The 20090-nt window shown below is 37.0% G+C and overlaps 1 protein-coding gene across 8 annotated transcripts in view; it reads right to left on the reverse strand.

Moving 5' to 3' along the window:
• The window catches only part of ZFP82 (ZFP82 zinc finger protein), a 54673-nt gene that overhangs the window by 21639 nt on the left and 12944 nt on the right, over positions 1-20090 (reverse strand). For 3 of the 8 annotated variants that reach the window (XM_043437407.1, XM_043437406.1, XM_043437411.1), the window contains exons 3-5: positions 19699-19825; positions 19298-19396; positions 5680-6537 (exon numbers count right to left, since the gene is read on the reverse strand). In XM_043437407.1, coding sequence (XP_043293342.1) covers positions 5680-6537; positions 19298-19396; positions 19699-19825 — 1084 coding nt within the window. Of the gene's footprint in view, positions 1-4510; positions 6538-19297; positions 19397-19698; positions 19826-20090 lie in introns of those variants that run through there. The other 5 variants (XM_043437412.1, XM_043437413.1, XM_043437410.1 and 2 more) reach the window with 3 other exon arrangements.

The following is a 20090-nucleotide window of genomic DNA, read 5'->3' on the forward strand; positions in this document are numbered from 1 at the left end:
CAGGTCTTAGTTGTAGCACAGGGGCCCTTTAGTTGCAGTATGTGAGATCTAGTTCCCCGACCAGGGATTGAACCCGGGTGTCATGCATTGGGAGCACAGAGTCTTAGCGACTGGACCACCAGGGAAGTCCCAGGCATACTCTGTATTTAAATTTAATAATCCCAGTGAGATTTTTACTGGATTTAAAAAATTTCTAAATTCTAATGAAGAAATATTTGTCTTTATTTTCAAATAAAAACTGTTTATATGTATTTTTATTTACAAATAATGTTACTGAAAAGTATAAATCAAAGGTTGCTGGTAAACAGATCTGAGGTTATGAGCATTTAACATATGATAGATAGTATTTTAATTCAGAAGATGAATAGTTTAAAAATTGTTTCTGGTATAACTGGTTTTATTTCTGCATGTAAACAAAGGTGACATACTATGTCATACCATATATACTAATCAATCCAGATGGATCAAATGTTAAATCTGTGTGTATGTGTGTTTAGTCGCTCAATTGTGTCTGACTCTTTGTGACCCCATGGGGACTGCAGTGTGCCAGGCTTCCCTGTCCTTCACTGTCTCCCAGAGTTTGCTCAAACTCATGTCCACTGTGTGTGTACATACCTACATAAAACATGTATGAAAAACTTCACTTTTTTCCTTTATCCTCTTGTCCTCTGAAATTTTCTATAAGTAATACTTTTCTAAGAAACATATTTGGAAATATTTTGGGAAACCTACTTTATAGAAATAAAATAAATAGACAAGAATATAATATATGACTGTTTATTGCAGCACTAATTTTAAATGGAAAAGAGACAATCTAAAATATCACAACTGGGGAAATACTGCAGTTGAATAGGTATCAGTACAAGCAGAGTGTGGAATATACTCCAACCACTAAAACAACTAAGTTCAGTCATCATTTACTGACTCAAAAGAAAATCCAAAATGTACAGTTGTATGTAAAAAAGAAAATTACAGAGAAATGTATAAAGTATCATCTGCTTTTTGGGCAAAAAATATACTAAAATAATTTGTGTTAATGCTTAAGCATGAAGAAATATACGGGGGAGATACACAAGGTGCAATTACTCAAAAGGAAATGGACACAGAAAGAGGGAGTGAGGAATGGAGAGAAGCAGAGATACTAAGGTTTTTTTTTTTTTTTTTTTGGCATTGTTTCATTGGTTTCAGTGCAAACGCATTACTTCTGTAATTTTACTAATAGAAGAGGAACTAATAAATGACTTAAAATATGCATGCTAAAGAATATAAAATTTCACTTACTTTTCATTTTTTGTTGTTGTTTAGTCACTTAGTTGTGTCAGACTCTTGGCTAACTTTTGGACTGTAGCCCCAGGCTCCTCTGTCCATGGGATTTCCCAGGCAGGAATACTGGAGTGTGTTGCCATTTCCTTCTCCAGGGGATGGTCCCCGCCCAGGGATCAAACCCGAGTCTCCTGCTTGGTAGGCAGATTCTTTACCACTGAGCTACCAAGAAGCAAGCCCCAGTTCTCATTTTACTGTAATGCCAAACATTAGAAAAAAATAGCCTTGTCTTTACTAATTCTCCCATCTGCATGTATGTTGCTCACTCTATTTACCTCAAATTGATTATGAAATATTTTACTTCTTCATGCCTGGTAAAAATAAAGTAGCTCAATGTTTTGTCCTCTAACGTGAGACCTAAGAAGAAAAGAGAGTGGGGCATGAAAGGACAGACCTGTAGTAACTTTGGACATGGATTTTCCTTCCACAGAATGGTACCATCCAAATGTAGGAAGCTGCTTGTTGAGCGTGAAAACTGAAGCACAGTAAAGACTCATCTCAAAACACTAACCTAACCTTGGGGTGGGTGTTGTGTCCGACTCTTTGGGATCCGTTGGACACTTGCCCTTCAGGCTCCTCCGTCCATGGGATTTCCCAGGCAAGAAACTGGAGTGGGTTGCCATTTCCTCCTCCAGGGGGATCTTCCTGACACAGGGATTGAACCTTATGGTCTATGGTCTCCTGCATTGCAGGCAGATTCTTTACCACTGAGCCACTGGGAAAGCTTTCAACCTAGCTCTAAACAAAGCTAAATTATGGGATACTTTTTTTAAACTTCAGAATTTCTTAAGAAAATTTAATAGGCTTCCACACTATAGTGGCAGAGGTGAGTAGTTGCAACAGAAACAGTATGACCTACAAAGGGTAAAATATTTACTTTCTGGCCCTTTACATGAAGTTTGCTGAGTCTTAGTCTAAAACACAATACAAAATTCTAGTGATGTATTTGCTAAGCTAGTGCAAAATAGTGGTGACCTGGTTATTTTTCTTCTGAATAGGTTAACTCTTTAAATTGTGTGTGTGTATATATATGTATGTGTGTACATACATATATATGAGTGGGATTACAATGTATAAAATATATCCTATTTTTTAACTGACATGATGCTGAGAATTTAAAAAAACTGCATGTAGAAAATATGGGACTGAATCTAGTCCTTAAAAAATCTTTATATCTGGAGCTTATCAGCTTTATCTCTTAAAATATTTTCCACATCTAAGAAATGATGGGTAAGTTATCTTGTATTTTACTATTCCCTTGCCCTCCCCCCGGCCTCCAATTTCCTTGGGGTTAAGAGATTTGCACTATAAAAAACTCCTCTTATGAGCCTTTTACAGTCACTGTCCAGAACAAAAATAACCTGAGTCACTTGCTACTTGGAGAGTCAGTGTATCTTCTTTGGTCCACATGTTTTAAAAAACAAAAATAAAAAAACCCTCAGCTGCCATTTAAAAAATTAAGGGCTATCACACACTGAAAAAAAAGGTAGATTTCTGGATTGTCCCCAAAAGTCAGAGGAGCTGGAAAACAAGGGCTGCATTTTCTTATAGCACTTCTTAGCTAGAACTGGACACCGCAGAGCCTCTTCAGTTACTGTCCCAGCCCAAGCTCATTCTTGTTATTCATTTAATAGATACCAGTGGTAAAGAATCAGCCTGCCAATGCAGGAGACACGAGTTCAATCCCTTGGTCAGGAAGAACCCTGGAGAAGCAAATGTTAATCCACTCCAGTATTCTTGGCTGGGAAATCCCATGGATAAGAGGAGCCTGGCGGGCTACAGTCCATGGGGTCGCAGTCGGATACGACCTAGAGACTGAACGACAAAAGTTTACTTTTTCTTAGTATGCTTGTATACATCATGATAAAATAACTTGTGTCCTCCTAATTCATTCCTAACATTAGGATTATGTTAAAGTGTGTTATGTCTACTTCTATATAACAAATAGCTCCTTGCTCAAGCTTTGCCTCTTCTCAAGAAAAAACATTCTGTAAGTGTGGATGGTGATAGATATTAACTAGACTTATTATGGTGTTCATTTTCCAATATACAGGCTTCCCTGGTGGCTCAGACAGTAAAGAATCTGCCTGCAACTTGTGAGACGAAGGTTTGATCTCTGGGTCAGGAAGATCCCCTGGAAAAGGGAATAGTTACTCATTCCAGTATTCTTGCCTGGGCAATCATGTGGATAGAGGAGCCCCGAGGCCTACAGCCCATGGGATTGCAAAGAGTGGGACATGTCTGACCAACTAACACACTTTTCCCAATATATACAAATATTAGATCACTATGTTGTACACCTGAAACTAATGTAATGTTGATGTCATTTATACCCCAATTTTTTTACAAAGAGTTGCACCTGAAAAGAAACTGGGTTTGATTATTCATTAGTAATGGCTGCTATGCTGTTGTTGTTTAGTTGCTCAGTCGTGTCCAACTCTTTGTGACACCACAGAGTGTAGCCTGCCAGATTCCTCTGTCCATGGATTTCCCAGGCAAGGATACCAGAGTGGGTTGCCTTTTCCTTCTCCAAGGGATCTTCCCAACCCAGGGGCTGAACCTTCGTCTCTCGCACTGCACGTAGATCCTTCACCACTGAGTCACCAAGGAAGATACTATAACTCACACTAAATTTCCCCTTTGACCTCTTTATAAGAGTTCCCCAAGAGTTCTAATTCTCTGTGTCAATACTGGTAATTTTTATTTTTGTAAAAAATTTTGTTTAGGTTTTCAAATGTATTAGAAGCACTGTATTCAGTATAACATTTAAAACTGGTAACTGTAAAGTTTCTCTTTATGTGTATGCATATCTTATTTTCAAACACAGTGCTGCTTGTCTTTTCATACTTTTTCACTAGTGTCAGCAATGTTTGTCTATATTATAGTCTGTCTTTACATTAGGTATTTTATAATGTAGTAGAAAGGATACCAGTCTGAATACACAGCCTTTCCTACTTATTATACATGTTACTTTCTGCACCAACGCCCTGGAGTAATTCATGTTCCACAGGAAGTAAATGATAGAAAATTTCTTAATTCATTACCCTCAATGGGTCTTTCTTCAATTATATATCCTGTCTGATGTTGAATATGGTCTGTAGAAACAGTTGCTTTTCGACAAATACTACTAATAAAGTGATAATGATGAATACAATTAACAACAGTCTGTATTATAGGACAGGCACAATTCTAAGCACTTGGTGTGTCTTTATTTGATCCTCACACAGAATTCTGAGGTAGGTATTATAATTATTCCCATTTTTATCATTTTACCAAGAAATATATGTATAGAAACAGAAAAATGCTCAGGAAGAATAAATACTAAACAGATAAAGACTATCCTTTAGGAAGCGATACGGGAACAAGGATAGTGGTCAAAGGTCTTATTTGTAATGTTTCAATCTATTATAGGGAAAATATACTTATGCATTATTTCAGCAATTAAAATAAGACATAACACAAAAATATGCCTAGGGAGAATGCTCACCAGGACACTGTGTATTAATGGCAAAAACTGGAGGAAATGACAATGTCTATCAATAGGGACTTGATGAAATGATATAGCAACACAAGGAAACACTGAAAGGATAGTAAAGGATCTCTATTTACTGAGTGGTAAGTTATTCATGAATGTTTTACAAGAAAAGTCTTAAGTTTTGTAAAGAGTAAAAAGAGTAAGCCATCTTCAAAAATAAAGAGGTCATTTCTCTTGGGTATTAAAAATATCTTAAAAATAAAAGATATTTTACAAACTATGCTGTAAACAGATAAGACTTTACAGTCATGTAAATTTTAATGGATTAAAAGATTGAGAATATAACAACTACAGGAAAAATGGGGGGAATATGAAAATTACAGGATTACATTTCTGTATGTATTCTCTGATGTTTCAGATAAGGTTAGAAAGATGCACGAAGTGCTCTTGTCATTTTGAATATTTACTAGACTGAGAAGTAGGAGGTTTTATTAAAAGGGCTTCCAAAATATATTCTATTCATAGAGTATTTCTCCTACATGATTTTTCTTGGGCTGAACAAGCTGTAGTCAACAAATAAGATGTTTCTCTCTTATTTTATTCAGAGGGATTAATATTAAGATAAATTCCCTTTTGTTGAGTAGTTGATGTTAAATAGTTTTGAGCTGTAAACAGAAGTTTTTGCACACATTTTGTATATTCTATGTTTTATCACCAGTACAAATTTTGATGTTGAACCAGCTGTGAGTCATAATTAAAGGTCTTTGCACATTCCCTGTATTCATAGGCCTTCTCACTAGTATGAATTCTATGATGACTAGTAAGTTGTGAACTCTGAGAATAGGCTTTCCCACATATCTTACATTCATAGGGCTTCTCACCAGTATGAATTCTCTGATGTCGAGTAAGGTCTGAGCCAGAACGAAAAGCCTTTTCACATTCCTTACATTCGTAGGGTTTCTCACCCGTGTGGATTCTCTGATGTTTAATAAGTTGCGAGCTTTGACTAAAGGCATTCCCACATTCCTTACACTCATAGGGTTTCTCCCCTGTATGAATTCTCTGATGTTGAGTAAAGTTTGAGCCACTACTGAAGGCCTTCCCACATTCTTTACATTCATAGGGCTTCTCACCAGTGTGAATTCTCTGATGTCGAGCGAAGTTGGAGCCACTGCTGAAGGCCTTCCCGCACTCTTTACATTCATAGGGTTTCTCACCAGTGTGAATTCTGTGATGTCGGGTAAGGTCTGAGCCACAAATAAAGGTTTTTCCACATTCCTTACATTCAAAGGGTTTCTTGCCAGAATGAATTTTCTGATGATGACTGAGTCTTGAGGGATGTCTAAAGGCCTTTCCACATTCCTTACACTCATAGGGTTTCTCAACAGTATGGATGATCTGATGTGTGGTAAGTTGGGAGTCATGTCTGAAGGTTTTCCTATATTCCTTAGTTGCACAGTATTTCTCTTTACTATTATTCATGATTTGCTGTAATGTAAAGGATGGATGTTGACTAAAAGTAGGCATGCCTTCATGGGTGAATATCAGTTGACTGAAATGTCCCTCCTGAGAGCCATGTTGTTTCTCAAACTGGCCATTACAGTCCCATTCATCTCTGAAACTGGAGCACTGAAGGTCGTGTCTTGTAAGTCTGTCCATTATCTCCCACTGGGCTGACTCTATTTCATAAATTTCCTTCTTCAGAAATAATTTCTTGGTCTCACATCTTGACTCCAGGACTGAAAGAAAATATGAAAGCAATCACTCACATTTTCCTTGTTTGGAGAAATAAAACTTCAATTAAAATGAAATAAATTAAGCTGAATTTTTAAAAACTGGATGAGAAAAGAAGAGTGAGGAGAGATGACAGTAAGATAAAGATAGGAAGTAAGTCTGTGGTTTCTAAATGTTGCTATGTATCAGAATTATTTAGGGGAGCTTTCTAAATACACAGATGCCTTAAACTTCCTTATTACAGGATGACTCTAATCATACATACACACGCACAAAATCTCACAGCATACACAAACACTCATATAAGAACATCCCACAGCATGAACTGTAAAATAAAGGAAATGATCATATCTATTTTTTTTTTTTTGGTAAATAGTCATTTATTTGGATTCATAGTTTTACAAAGGGAATTCTCTCCCACTTTGTAGTAGAAGAAAAATTCAGTCACATTTAGATTGTTATATAGGTCAGTCTTTTGCAGGGAGATGTTTAAGCATACAGTATATAACCTTAAAAGGCTATAAAGTTACCACAAAAAAAAACAAAACTGCCTCATCATTCTACCTCTCTTTCTATTCTTCCTGCCCCTGTATGCTTGGATCAGAGACTGTTGCCTTATCACTCAAAAAAGTGTCAAGAATAATGGCCAGCAGCTTAGGTTGAGTGAGTAAGATTACAGCCAGAGATTAAAAGAACACACATCCATGTTGCTGTTCAGTCACTCAGTCGAGTCCAACTCTTGCAACCCCAGGGACTGCAGCCTGCCGGGCTCCTCTGAACATGGAGTTTCCTAGGCAAGAATACTGGAGTGGGATCATATCTACTTAATAGAGTTGTTTTCCGCACATATATATATATATATTTTTGGCCACACTGCATGGCATGTGGGATCCTAGATCCCCGCCCAAGGATGGAACTCTAGGCTTAATCACTGGACCACCAGGCAAGTCCCTGTTGTCAGGATTAAATCAACATGTCTAAGGAAAAATGTCCAGGGGCTGGCAAACTATGGACTGCAGCCCTGCAATAATTTTGCTAACTGGAACACAGTCACACTTATTTGTTTATGTATTATCTATGACTGTTTATGAGTTCTGGTTGCAACAGAGACCACATTGACTGCAAATCTAAAATATTTACTATCTAGCCCTTTAAGAAAAAGTTTGCCAGACTCTGCTTAGTTCTGTGTTGTCCACTGCAGTAGCTACTAGCACATGTGTCTATTTGAATTTAATATAATTAAAATTAAAAATTCTAATTCAGTTCCTCAATGGCACTACCCACATATCAAGTGTTCAACAGCCAAATGTGTCTAGTGTCTACCATACTGGAAATGAGAAACATAAGACACTTCCACCATCACTGAAAAATTCTAGATTAAGTAACTAGAGGCTTAGTTTCTCTTTAATCAATGATAGGGAAATAGAAGGTACCAATCCAGACAGGAGAATACCTTAAGAAAAGTCAAGTAATGAACCTAGCATGAGTTCATTATACTATATGAGTATATATGAGTTCATATGAGTTCATATATATGAGTTTATATATACTACAGGGAGGATTTTTTGTAGCTGGACATGGTATATGTTTGGGGGTCTGATGACAATACTATGCCTTGGAATTCTGTGATTCTGAACTGTGGGAAAAAAAGGAAAGGACTTGACAAGTGCACAAGCACTTAGTAGCAACGACCAACTGACAGGAAGGGTATTTGTAGGTTCAAAGATAAGGGAAAAGAATGGAATGGGAGGCAGTGTATTGCTATTGAAAGAATAGAGGTATAAGATGAATTCTGAACTCAAACTCAGTCAATTACCCGCTTTGTTTTCTTGGACACGTTAGTTCATCTTTCTGAGCCCCCAACAGTCTGTCTATATGATAGAAATAACTAACTCTTATGATCATTTTGAGGACTAAGAATAGTATATGAAAAAATATTTGGTATAAAATACATATTTAGCATCTGGGAGGTAATATTATGGAAGGATTTCCATACAAAAATGGAAATGTTGGCAAGTGAAATGTTTTGAAGACCACACTATGGATCCAGAGAGAAAATTTCAAGTCAAAAAAGTGAAGATCATTCTAGTACCATCTTCTTCCTCTCATGTAATTATTTAGCAAATACTGTCTAATTTTGCCCCATGTATATACTAAACTCTTCCCTTTATATACAATATAATATGTAATATGAAATAGCTCTTTCTTGGACTAGAATAGCCTCTTACCTACTTCCCCCCACTTGAGCTTTGTAATCTTGATTTTGTAATCTTGAATCCATGTCACTAGAATAGCATTATCCTGTCACTGTTCTGCTTAAAATTCTTTGATGGTTTCCTATACTACACTGCTCTCACAATAAAAGCCAAACTCCTGAATATGGTTTACAAAGCTTTGAATGATCTGGCTCCTGCCTGCCTTTCAACCAAATCTCACTCACCCTATGTTCCGTTTTGGTTTCTAAGCTTCATTCACACTGGCCCTATTTAGTAGTTCTTCAAGTGCTCCTAGCTATTAGTCTCTATCTAGACCTTTCTAGGTCCTTTTTCTTATGTTTACAGGTATTTTCTTTTACTCTTGGCCTTGATAACTATTATTTATTTTCCAAATCTCTACTTAAAGGTCATACTTTCTGAGGCCTCCTATGATCCTCTGATCAAATTACGTTGTTGTTTAGTTGCTAAGTTGTGTCCGACTCTATGTGACCCTGTGGACTATGGATAGGCTCTCCTATCCATAGGATTCTCCAGGAAAGAATACTGGACTGGGTTGGCTTTCCTCTTCCAGGGGATCTTCCCCAGCCAGGGATCAAACCTGCATCTCTTGCATTGGCAAGTGAGCCACCAGAGAAGCCCAAATAGGCTTTGAGTCACTAGCTATTTCAGGAAAATACTGAACATCAGAGCTTAAAATAAACAGAAAATAAGAACTTAGGAGAGACAACAAAGGGGAAAAAAAAATCCCAAAATTCAGAAAACCTATGCTTCTAAAAACAATATTATATGACAATCCTCTAAGAGCGTGATGCCAGGAAAAGAAATACTGAAAGAAGAATTTCTTTCTATTTTATAAAAATACAAAGATGAGAACTTAAAACCTCACAGAAAGTATAACACAAAAAGAGAGATAAAAACTGGGGGGGGCGGGGCGGGGGGGGGAAGAGCAGATACAAACTACTGTATATAAAGGAGATAACAAGATATAGCCTAGGGAACTATATTCAATATCCTGCAGTAAAGCATAATGACAAGAATATGAAAAAGAATATGTGTACATATATGTATAACTGAGTCACTTCACTGTTTACCAGAAACTAACACAACATTGTGAATCAACTACACTTCAATTGAAAAAAAAAAATTCTAGGGGTAGCACAAGAAATTTAAGATCGGAATTATGAGTGTTGAATCATTCAAAAAATTTAATTTTTTTGTGTCAGACATGATGGTAAGCACCAGACCTGAAAAGTGATCTATCAAATAGAGGAAAAGAGAAAACAATAGGGAACAAACCTTCAACAAAATAGTAGTAGAAAATTTCACAGAGTTTTAGTTTCCAGAGTGAGTGTGTGTCTAGCCAAACAAACAAACAAAAAAAATCGGTATGATACCTCAACAAGAAATATTAGAACATCACAAATAAATAATAAATGCAAAAAGCTTTCAAAGAGTTTAAATACACCACTTAAAAGAATTAAGAACCGACTCAGTCATTAAAAAGAATTCATTTGAATCAGTTCTAATGAGATGGATGAAACTGGAGCCCATTATACAGAGTGAAGTAAGCCAGAAAGATAAAGACCAATACAGTATACTAACGCATATATATGGAATTTAAAAAGATGGTAATGATAACCCAATATGCAAAACAGACAAAGGGACACAGATGTACAGAACAGACTTTGGGACTCTGGGAGAAGGCGAGGGTGGGATGTTCTGAGAGAATAGCATTGAAACAAGTATACTATCAAGGGTGAAACAGATCACCAGCCCAGGTTGGATGCATGAGACAAGTGCTCAGGGCTGGTGCACTGGGAAGACCCAGAGGGATGGGATGGGGAGGGAGGTGGGAGGGGGATCGGGATGGGGAACACATGTAAATCCATGGCTGATTCATGTCAATGTATGGCAAAAACCACTACAATACTGTAAAGTAATTAGCCTCCAACTAATAAAAATAAATGGGAAAAAAAAAAAAGAATTAAGAACCTGAATTGGTTTTGGACTTCTCAATAACACTAGATACTAGAAGATTTTAGAAAATCCTTGGAGCAATGCCTTCAAAGAGTTGAAGTCACTCTTTCAACCTAAATTGATATTTCTAGTCAAATTATCGATCAAATTATGAGGGTGAAATAAAAACATTTTTATTCACGCAGGGATTCAGAAAATATACTTTCTATTTACTTCTTTGGCAGTCTTTCCCTGGTTGCTTTTTGCTTCAGAATAGAAAGAAAACAGGGGTTCTCTGGTGGTCTAGTGGTTAAGAAACTGCCTTGCAATGCAAGGGACACAGGTTAGATCCCTGGTGTTGGAAGATCCCACATGTCCCGGAGCAACTAAGCCAGTGCACTCCAACTACTGAGTGCACTGAAGCTTGTGCCCTAAATCCGCTCAAGCCTGTGCCCTGAAGCAAGAAAACCCCTGCACCGCAACGGAGAGTAGCCCCCACTCTCAGCAACCAGAGAAAGCCTGTGCACAGCAACAAAGAACTACTACAGTCAAAAAATCAAATAAATCTTAAAAAAAAAAAATAGTAAGAAAACAAATCAAGAAAAAGGCAGGCAGGAGACCCAACAGACTAGGTATAGACAAGAATCCAAGGAATGCAAATACAGAAGAGAATCAAAATGAATTAAAAGGGAAGGAGTTAAGGGAATCAATGGGATGATCCTAAGGGAATCCACTGGATGACAATAAAGGGAAACTCTAAAATAACAGCTATGTTACACCACACCTGGGGAAGAAGAACAGAGGGTTAGAGAAGGAATGTCTCAGTTAAAAAACAAACCACAGCTACCTGATGTGTCTGAAAAGAGATTACTGACAGATAAACAGAAAACTAATCAGTTCTCACTTAAGACAGTTTAACTTCATGGAAAAGAAAAGTTGTACAAGGAGTGAAATGTGACTACAGAGCTTGGCAACAAAAAATTTACATAGTTATTAAGCAAACCGAATAATTAAATTGTGATATACTACGTAAGGAGAAAAAGGAAAGAGGGTTTAAAGTAAGACAAATCTTCAAATTCCCCAGTGAAAAGTCAATCATTACTAAAACTAGAATGAACTCTTGAAAAAAAGACTTTCAGAAGAGAAAGGACAGAAATGGTAACTGAAAGAAAAAAAAAAAAGATGATAGGGTCATGGGGTAAGAAAATTATATAGGAAATAAAATAAATGTAAGATATGAGTTCTAGAAGGAGAATATGGTGGTGATGCAGAAACAACAGTTAAGACAGATTCCCAGAGTTGAAGAAAACTTAGTAATCAGATGGTTCCTTTCTGCACTGAGCAGAATTTGAGGAGGAAAGAGTTTTAACTAGATATATCTTGGTAGAATTTCTGAGGTTCAGAGAAAAAGAAAACTCCATATAAGTAATAACCCAATGAATCAGGTTGTATCCTACTCACATGTTTGTGTTTGGTGTTGCCCCAACAGTTCTCTAAAGTTTTAAATGAGTTACCACTGTTGACGTTATCAGGAGATTTAATACAGAAATCTGGATTTCTGGCTTTCCTTGAAGGACCAGATTATCAGGCAGCATTAGCCCTGTGTTCTCATATGACAGCTGTCTCCTCGACTTAACAACTGCTCACTCCTTTGAGAAAGGGTAGGGACTCTCTCTCATTATCTCCTAGTCCCACACGGATGCTAGGCCAGAGTTTCAGTTTCCCTGTATACCTGCAACAGTGTTTTTCTTAATTTTTCTTTCATTCCTGAAAGGTTTTTGCTGGCTATGGAATTCTGGGTTGACAGTTCTTTAGCAAATAAAATACTGTTGCACTTTTGCTGACGTCCATGGTTTATGAAGAGAAATCCAGTTGTTCCACTCATTGTTTCTCTAAAAGTAATGCATTATTTTTACGGTTCTTTCATTGTCTATGGTCTTTTTGGGACTTCAATGATATAAATATGAAAACTCTGCTGTTATCCCACAGGATGTCCCTGAGTCATTCTTTTTCCTTTTTTTCCGGGAGCACTGTGCTGCTTGTGGAATGGTAGGTCCCTAACCAGGGATTGTACCTGGGCCCTCCGCAGTGAGAGCACCCACTACTAATCGCAACTACTGGACTGCCAAGGAATTCCCCTTGAGTCATTCTTTTTAAGGTTTAGATCTTTTTTCTGTTATTCATATTGGCTAATTTCTTTTGGTCTTCCTTCAAGTTCGCTAATTTTCCTCTGTTATCTCCATTCTCCTGTTGAGTCTATCCAGTAAGTTTCAAAATTTTAGGCCACTGTATTTTTCAGTTGTAAACTTTTGTTTCTTTTTATATCTTTATATTTTTAACATTTATTTATTTTTGGCTGTGCTGGCTCTCTGTTGTTGCTCATGAGCTTTTGCTAGTTGCGGTGTAAGGGCTTCTCATCGGGTGGCTTCTCCTGTTGCAGCGCACAGGCTCGTGGCCTCCAGAGTGCAGGCTCATCAGTTGTGGCACACGGGCTCGGCTGTCCCAGGGCATGTGGGATCCTCCTGGACCACGGATCTAACTGGTGTTGCTTACACTGCAAGGCAGATTCTTAACCTCCACCACCAGGGAAACCCTATATTTCCTTAAATTTATCTTTTTTTTTTTTTTTGCTATTGAGTTATATGGGTTCTGTATATATATTTTAGATATTAACTCCCTGTTAGATACATGATTTGCAAATATTTGCTCTCACTCAGTAGGCTGCCTTTTTATTTTGCTTATTGCTTCCTTTTCCATACAGATTTTTAGTTTGATGTCATCCTATTTATTTTTGCTTTTGTTGTCTTGGCTTTGGTATCATATCCAAAAAACTACAAGACTGATGTCAAGGAGCTTTCCCTCTGTTTTCTTCTAGAAGTTTTATGGCTTCAGGTCTCATATTCAAGTCTTTAATCCATATTGAGTTATTTCTGTGTAAGGTGTAACACAGTAGTCCAGGTTTTTCAACAGCACTTATTGAAGAGATAGTCCTTTGCTCACTGTATATTTGGAAAGCAGTTATCCTCCAAATAAGAAAAAGTTACAAAAAATAAACCTGACTGGGATCTCTGAAAAAAAAAATCTTTCACTGTAAATCTTTCCCTAAAATGTTCAAAAGTAAAGTGACAATTGATGGAACTAAAAAAAGAAAAAAGAAAAAAAAGAGTAGAGTAAGCTGAGACCCAGCAATTATATTCTTAGGCATACTTCCTAGCCAATATCTTACGTATGCAAATTTAGGTATTTACATATTATTATCTTAGAATTTTGTTAATTATGTGATACATATATCCTGTTGTACATGTACTATATTTTCTAAATAACTATACTATTTTTTTAAAATAAAAAACTTCGTGGATAAGTTGAAGAGTCAAAAGGTCATAACTGAAGACTATTAGTGAATCAATACAAATCGATGCAAGGAATTCTTTTTTTTTGCTCTCATCTTTGCATTTTTTTACATTTTGATTTTATTGGCATATAGTTGATTTACAATGTTGTGTTAATTTCAGGTGTACAGCAAAGTGACTCAGCAAAATGTATACATAGATGTATACATTCTTTTCTTATATAGGTTGTTACATAATACTGAGTAGACTTCCCTGGGCTATACAGTGGGTCCTTATTGGTTATCTATCTTATGTAGAGTAGTATCAAAGTAAGGAATTCTATGTAAAGGCAGCATAAATAGAAAAAGAGATGAAGAATTTAAAACATCAGAGGTTAAAAAAAAATAAATCAGAGGTGATCCAGATGTTTTATTTCTGTTAAATAGGAGCTCAAGAGAGAAAAGAGGAAATGGTAGCAAGGTAATGTTTAAAGAGATGACTGCCAAGGATTTCCTCTCACCGGAAAAAGATATAAATTCTTGGATTTAAAAATACAAACAGAAACAAAATATGGAGAAATAAAAGTAACCGCACCTGAATGTATTACAGTAAAAATTTAGCCCCTTAGAGGAAAAGTTTATAAAGGAAAAACAATCAGACATCAAGAAGAAAACATAAAAGAGTATCTTCACAGTAATCAAAATTTTCTTAAACAGGACAAAAAGTACAGATACCGTGATTCTGTTTATGTATTATAAATCAGATTCAAAGATAGGCCAAGGAAGAATTTCCTACATAAGACCAAATAAGTGTGAAGCCCAAAACAGAAGACTGATAAATCTGACCAAGAACCTCTGTTCACAAAAAGAAACCATAAAGAGCACTAAAAGATAACTTAGAGTGAAGAAGACACTAGCAATTTTTAGAACATGGAATATACTCAATAAGCAAAATATATAAAGAACTCTTACACATCATTAAAAACACAGGGAATCCAAAGAAAAACAGGTAAGAAAGACTTGAACAGGCAATTAGCTAAAGAAGAATTTCAAAAAAAACAACAATGATATGAAAATGTCTTCAAGCTCATCAGTAAAAAGGGAAATGCAAACTAAAACCACACTGAAGTATCACTATATATACTCAGCAATTGATAAAAATCTAAGTTTGACAATACGTTAGGAAGCATGTGCAACAATGGAAGCTCCTATTTACTGCTGGTGGGACTATAATCTAGTATAAGCATTAAAGAAAAGTGGAGAACTTCCCTGGTGGCACAGTGGATAGGAATCCACTTGCCAATGCAGGGGACATGGGTTTAATCCCTGGTCAGGGAAGATTCCACACACTGTGGAAAAGCTAAGCCCATGCGTCACAACTACTGAGCCTGTGCTCAAAGGGCCCAGGAGCTGCAGCTACTTAAGCCCATGCTCTCTAGAAGCCACTGCAATGAGAAGCTCACATAACACAATGAAAAGTAGCTCCTGTTCACCACAACTGCAGAAAGCCTGCACAAAGCAATGAAGACCCAGCACAGGCAAAGATAAATAAAAGTATTAAAACAAAACAAAACCTGAGAACTTAAAAAAAAGTTGAAAACTGGACAACTAAAGATATGATGCCATGTGATCCATTCATTTCTCTATTCATATCACACAGAAAATGTTCATAGTAGCAATTTTTAACCGTCCAAAAGTGGAAACAACCTAACTCCCTATGAAAAGTAGAACCGAAAAATAAACTGTAGTATATTGGTATAACTGAATCAATCAACTCTGACTATAAGAAATAATATGTATGAATCTTAAAAGCAAAATGATTCATAAAAAACAACATAAAAGTATATATAGTACGATTCTATGTATATAAATTTCAAACTCAAAACTGAACTATACTGTGGTGGCTCTCTTAATTGGTAACAGTATAAAGGGGCACAAAGATACTGTGGACATAGATGTGCTGACAGTGTTGCAAGTTCTTAAGATCTGGGTGATGTTTCCATGAGAGTTCATTTTATAACTGTTTAAATGTCTACCTATAGTTTGTTACCTTTCTGTACTTGAGAAAATTTCCAATAAAAATAATTAAAATATATTAAACTGTCTGCTGGGCATATCTATCTCTGAAGGTAGAAGTGGATAAATGGAGCAAAGAAACAGAAAGAGGCCCTGAAATACAAAGTAACATGAACCAAAACTTCCAACGAACAGGCAGACGAAACAACGATGACATAAGCAGCTGTTGAATAAATGGTGCTAAAACAAGCCATTAGGGGCAGGGGAGAGGGGATTGAGTTGGACTCTCAGTTTATAGTTTATTGTAAAAGAACTTTAAAATGGATTTAGATGCTATTAAAAACAGCAGAGAGGCTTCCCTGGTGGCTTAGTGGTAAAGAATCTGTCTGCCAAAGCAGGACACACAGGTCTGATTCCTGATCCCGGAAGATCCCACAATGTTGCAGAGCAACGAAGCCTGTATGCCACAACCACTGAAACCTGCAAGCCCTGGAGCCTGTGGTCTGCAACAAGAAAAGCCACTGCAATGAGAAGCCTGAGCACTATAGCCAGCGGGTAGACCCCGCTAGCCACAACTAGAGAAAAGCCCGAGCAGCAATGAAGACCCAGCATAGCCAAAAATAAATAAATAAATAAAAATTATTTTAAAATATAGCAAAAAAAAATTTTTTTTTAAAGAACAAGATATCTATGAAATTTGTAGAGGTCAGCTAATTTTCTAAAATCAGAAATTGTAATAACCACAAAAGAGATGACTGCAAACACATTAGAGCATACACTTAAGGATGCCAATCCAGGGATTTCCCTGACGGTCCAGTGGTTAAACATCTGCCTTGCAGTACAGGGGAAGCCAGGTTTGATCCCTGGTTGGGGAGCTAAGATCCCACATGCCACAGAGCGACTAAGCCCACGTGCCACAACTACTGAGCTGGTGTGCCACAATGGAAGATTCCACAGGATGCAATGAAGATTCTGAGTGCAGCAATTAAGACTGGACACAGCCAAATAAATAAATAAATATATTTTTAAAAGATGCCAATCCAAATTAAAATTTATGAAGTACAAAACACCCCATGGAAATAGGTATATAATGTTTTTATTTTATAAAATCCATAAAAATTGACTGAGAATTAGAGCAGTAATAGATAAAAAGTGTAAAATATAGTAGTGAACATGTTAAAGATAGCAGCACCATGAAGGTGAAAATGTCCCCTCTCACTAGTACTTAGTAAAATGACACTAAAACAATTCGATGTACCAAGAAATCAGTGCAAAAGTTATTGGGGATGACAAAGCAGTCAAGTTATGTAAGGGAGACAATGTCTGCTTTTTAGAATTACATACTGAGGTTATGCAAGGGTGAAGTGACAAGAGGTCTTGCATTTGAAAATACGTGAATAACAACCGGGGTAGAAGAGGCCCCGGCCTCCTGGCTGCTCCCCACACACAGCCAATGCATACCTGCCTGAGGCCCTTCAATGTCTGGGTTCCTCTGGAATGTTCTTCCTAGTAATCACATACAATGATTTATAGCTATACTTCTTCAGGTCTCTGTCCCAATGTCACCTTATTGGAAAGTTTCTTGTACCCTATCACATAAAATAGTATCTCCACTTCTCCACTTATTCTTTTCAGCACTTACCATTATATATTCATTTATTTCTGTATCTCTCCCTGCAGCTGAGAGTAAACTCTGGGAATAGACATTCTGCATATTCTACTCACTGCTCTAATTTCAAGTGTTGAGAGTAGCTCTGGGCATGCAATAGGTATTCAATATACATATACTGATCTATCGACAGATAAATGGATAAAGAAGATATGATACATATATACAATGGAATATTACTCAGCTATTAAAGAGAACAAAATAATGCTATTTGTAGCATCATGCATGGACCTGAGGATTATCATACCAAGTGAAGTAAGTCAGACAGAGAAAGACAAAATTTCCTATGATATTGCTTATATGTGGAATCTAAAAAATAAATGACACAAATGAACTTATATACAAAACAGAAACAGACTCACAGGCTTAGAGAATGACTTATGATTATCTAGGGGGAAGGATAGGGAGGAGTGATAGACTGGGAATTTGGGACTGACTTGTACACACTGCTATATTTAACACAGATAACCAACAAGGACCTACTATACAGCACAGGGAACTCTGCTCAATATTCTGTAATAACCTAAATGGGGAAAGAATTTGAAAAAGGATACACATATATGTATAACAATCACTCTGCTGTACATCTGAAACTAACACAACACTGTTAAATCAACTATGCTTCAATGTAAAATAGAAATTAAAAAAAAATCACACAAAACATATACTGAATGAAGGAACATGCTGTCTTGTTTGTTTTTTTTTTTTTCTTTATCTTTGTTAGCCCTAAGATCTCAATGGAGGCACAGATTATTTTTTCAAGCACTCTAAACTCAATGACATGTGTGCTCAAATGTCTCTCTTATGACAGCTATGTGGATCAACTCCTCTTCTATCTCTTTAGCCCCCCCTTTCTGCTGAGCTCCCTATTTTAACCTCTCTCGTGCTTCTAAATTTTACAAATTATAAACAGCACCCACATTAAGCTATAAACTCTGAAATTGCTTATTCTTTATTTTTTTCCTGGCTGCGCCAGTGGCTTGCGGGATCTTAGTTCCCTGACTAAGGATTGCACCTGTGCTCCCTACAGTGGAAGTGCAGAGTCCTAACCACTGGATTGCCAGGGAATTCCCACTTAGCATTTTTTAATCTTTCCGTACCTAGCAGAGTACTTCACACACATTAGAAAATCAGCAAATGCTCATTAAAAGTATGAATGAACCAATGAGTGTATCTACTGTATCTTATAAGCTCTAGAGGAAGTGAGTCTTTCGTAATGTAGGAAAAAATAGTATTTCAGGAGACAGTGATGCTCTTTGAAGACTAAGTACAAAAGAGGATGAGAAGCAGATAAGGAAGTAGATTCAAATTATGCATAGAAAGGAGGACTATTAGAGAAGGTGGAGGAGGGCACCAGCTCGTTAGAATTGGGACAGAAGCATAAGAGGAGAAGCATAAGAGGAGCAGGCAGAGTGTGTTAAGTAAGGGGAAAAGGTAAGGTCATTTGAAAGGTCATGCTGAAAAGGCTTACTTTTTGCACAACAGGCCTAAAGTTTTTAAGGGAAGCTTCCCAGACTGCATTTCAAAGGTGCAATCTCTCCATTGACTGACTGGGTCATCACCTGCCATGCCTCACTTACCTGGCCACTGGTCTCTTGTTAGTTCTCTGTCAACCAACCAGGGCTCCTTCCCTTGCTCCAAGAAGGAGATCACATCTGGTTTAGAAATAGAATGTCCTGCTTACAAAAGAAGTAAGGAGAGGTTTATGTTGAGAATGTCCCAGAATTCAAATCCAGCCCTTTCATTATTAAGAAAGAGTCAAAGGAAGATACATCAGATTTATGAAACATAAAAGAGCACTTGAAACTTTCCTCACAACTCAGTGCAGCTTCCTCTTTCTAGCTCTACAAGATTAAAAACATTCCTCTGGGAACAGGGTGTAGACAGAAACACAAACAGTTACTTGAGAAGTAGGTGAGTATAACACCAGAGGAAATAGACCTTCTCAGGGCAGAATCTAAATTATTATGGATGTCCTTACCCATTGAAACCAGGTTGCTGTAATTCTCCAACATCACATCTCTGTATAAATCTCTCTGATCATCATTCAGGAATTCCCACTCCTCCTGAGAGAAGTCTATGGACACATCACTGAACATCACTGACTCCTGGAACAACAACCATGTTAAATTTTTAAAAATTAGGTTTGATCAATAAAAACATTTGCTTTTGTGAAGGAAAGAGAGAAGAAAAAAAAGAAAAGAAGAATTGAAAACAGCAAGCACACAGAGTGGAACTGAATGGGATGCCTCTGGAGGACTGTAAACAAATAAACAGGACTGAATCACTCTGCTTTCAAGTCATTCTGTTTCCTCCAGGCAAAACTACCTGTGGATAGTTGGGCACTTCTGTTATCCAAATAAGTCTGGGGAG

The sequence above is a fragment of the Cervus canadensis genome, chromosome 18, assembly GCF_019320065.1.
Source record: "Cervus canadensis isolate Bull #8, Minnesota chromosome 18, ASM1932006v1, whole genome shotgun sequence".
In the NCBI taxonomy this organism is placed as follows: Eukaryota; Metazoa; Chordata; class Mammalia; order Artiodactyla; family Cervidae; genus Cervus; species Cervus canadensis.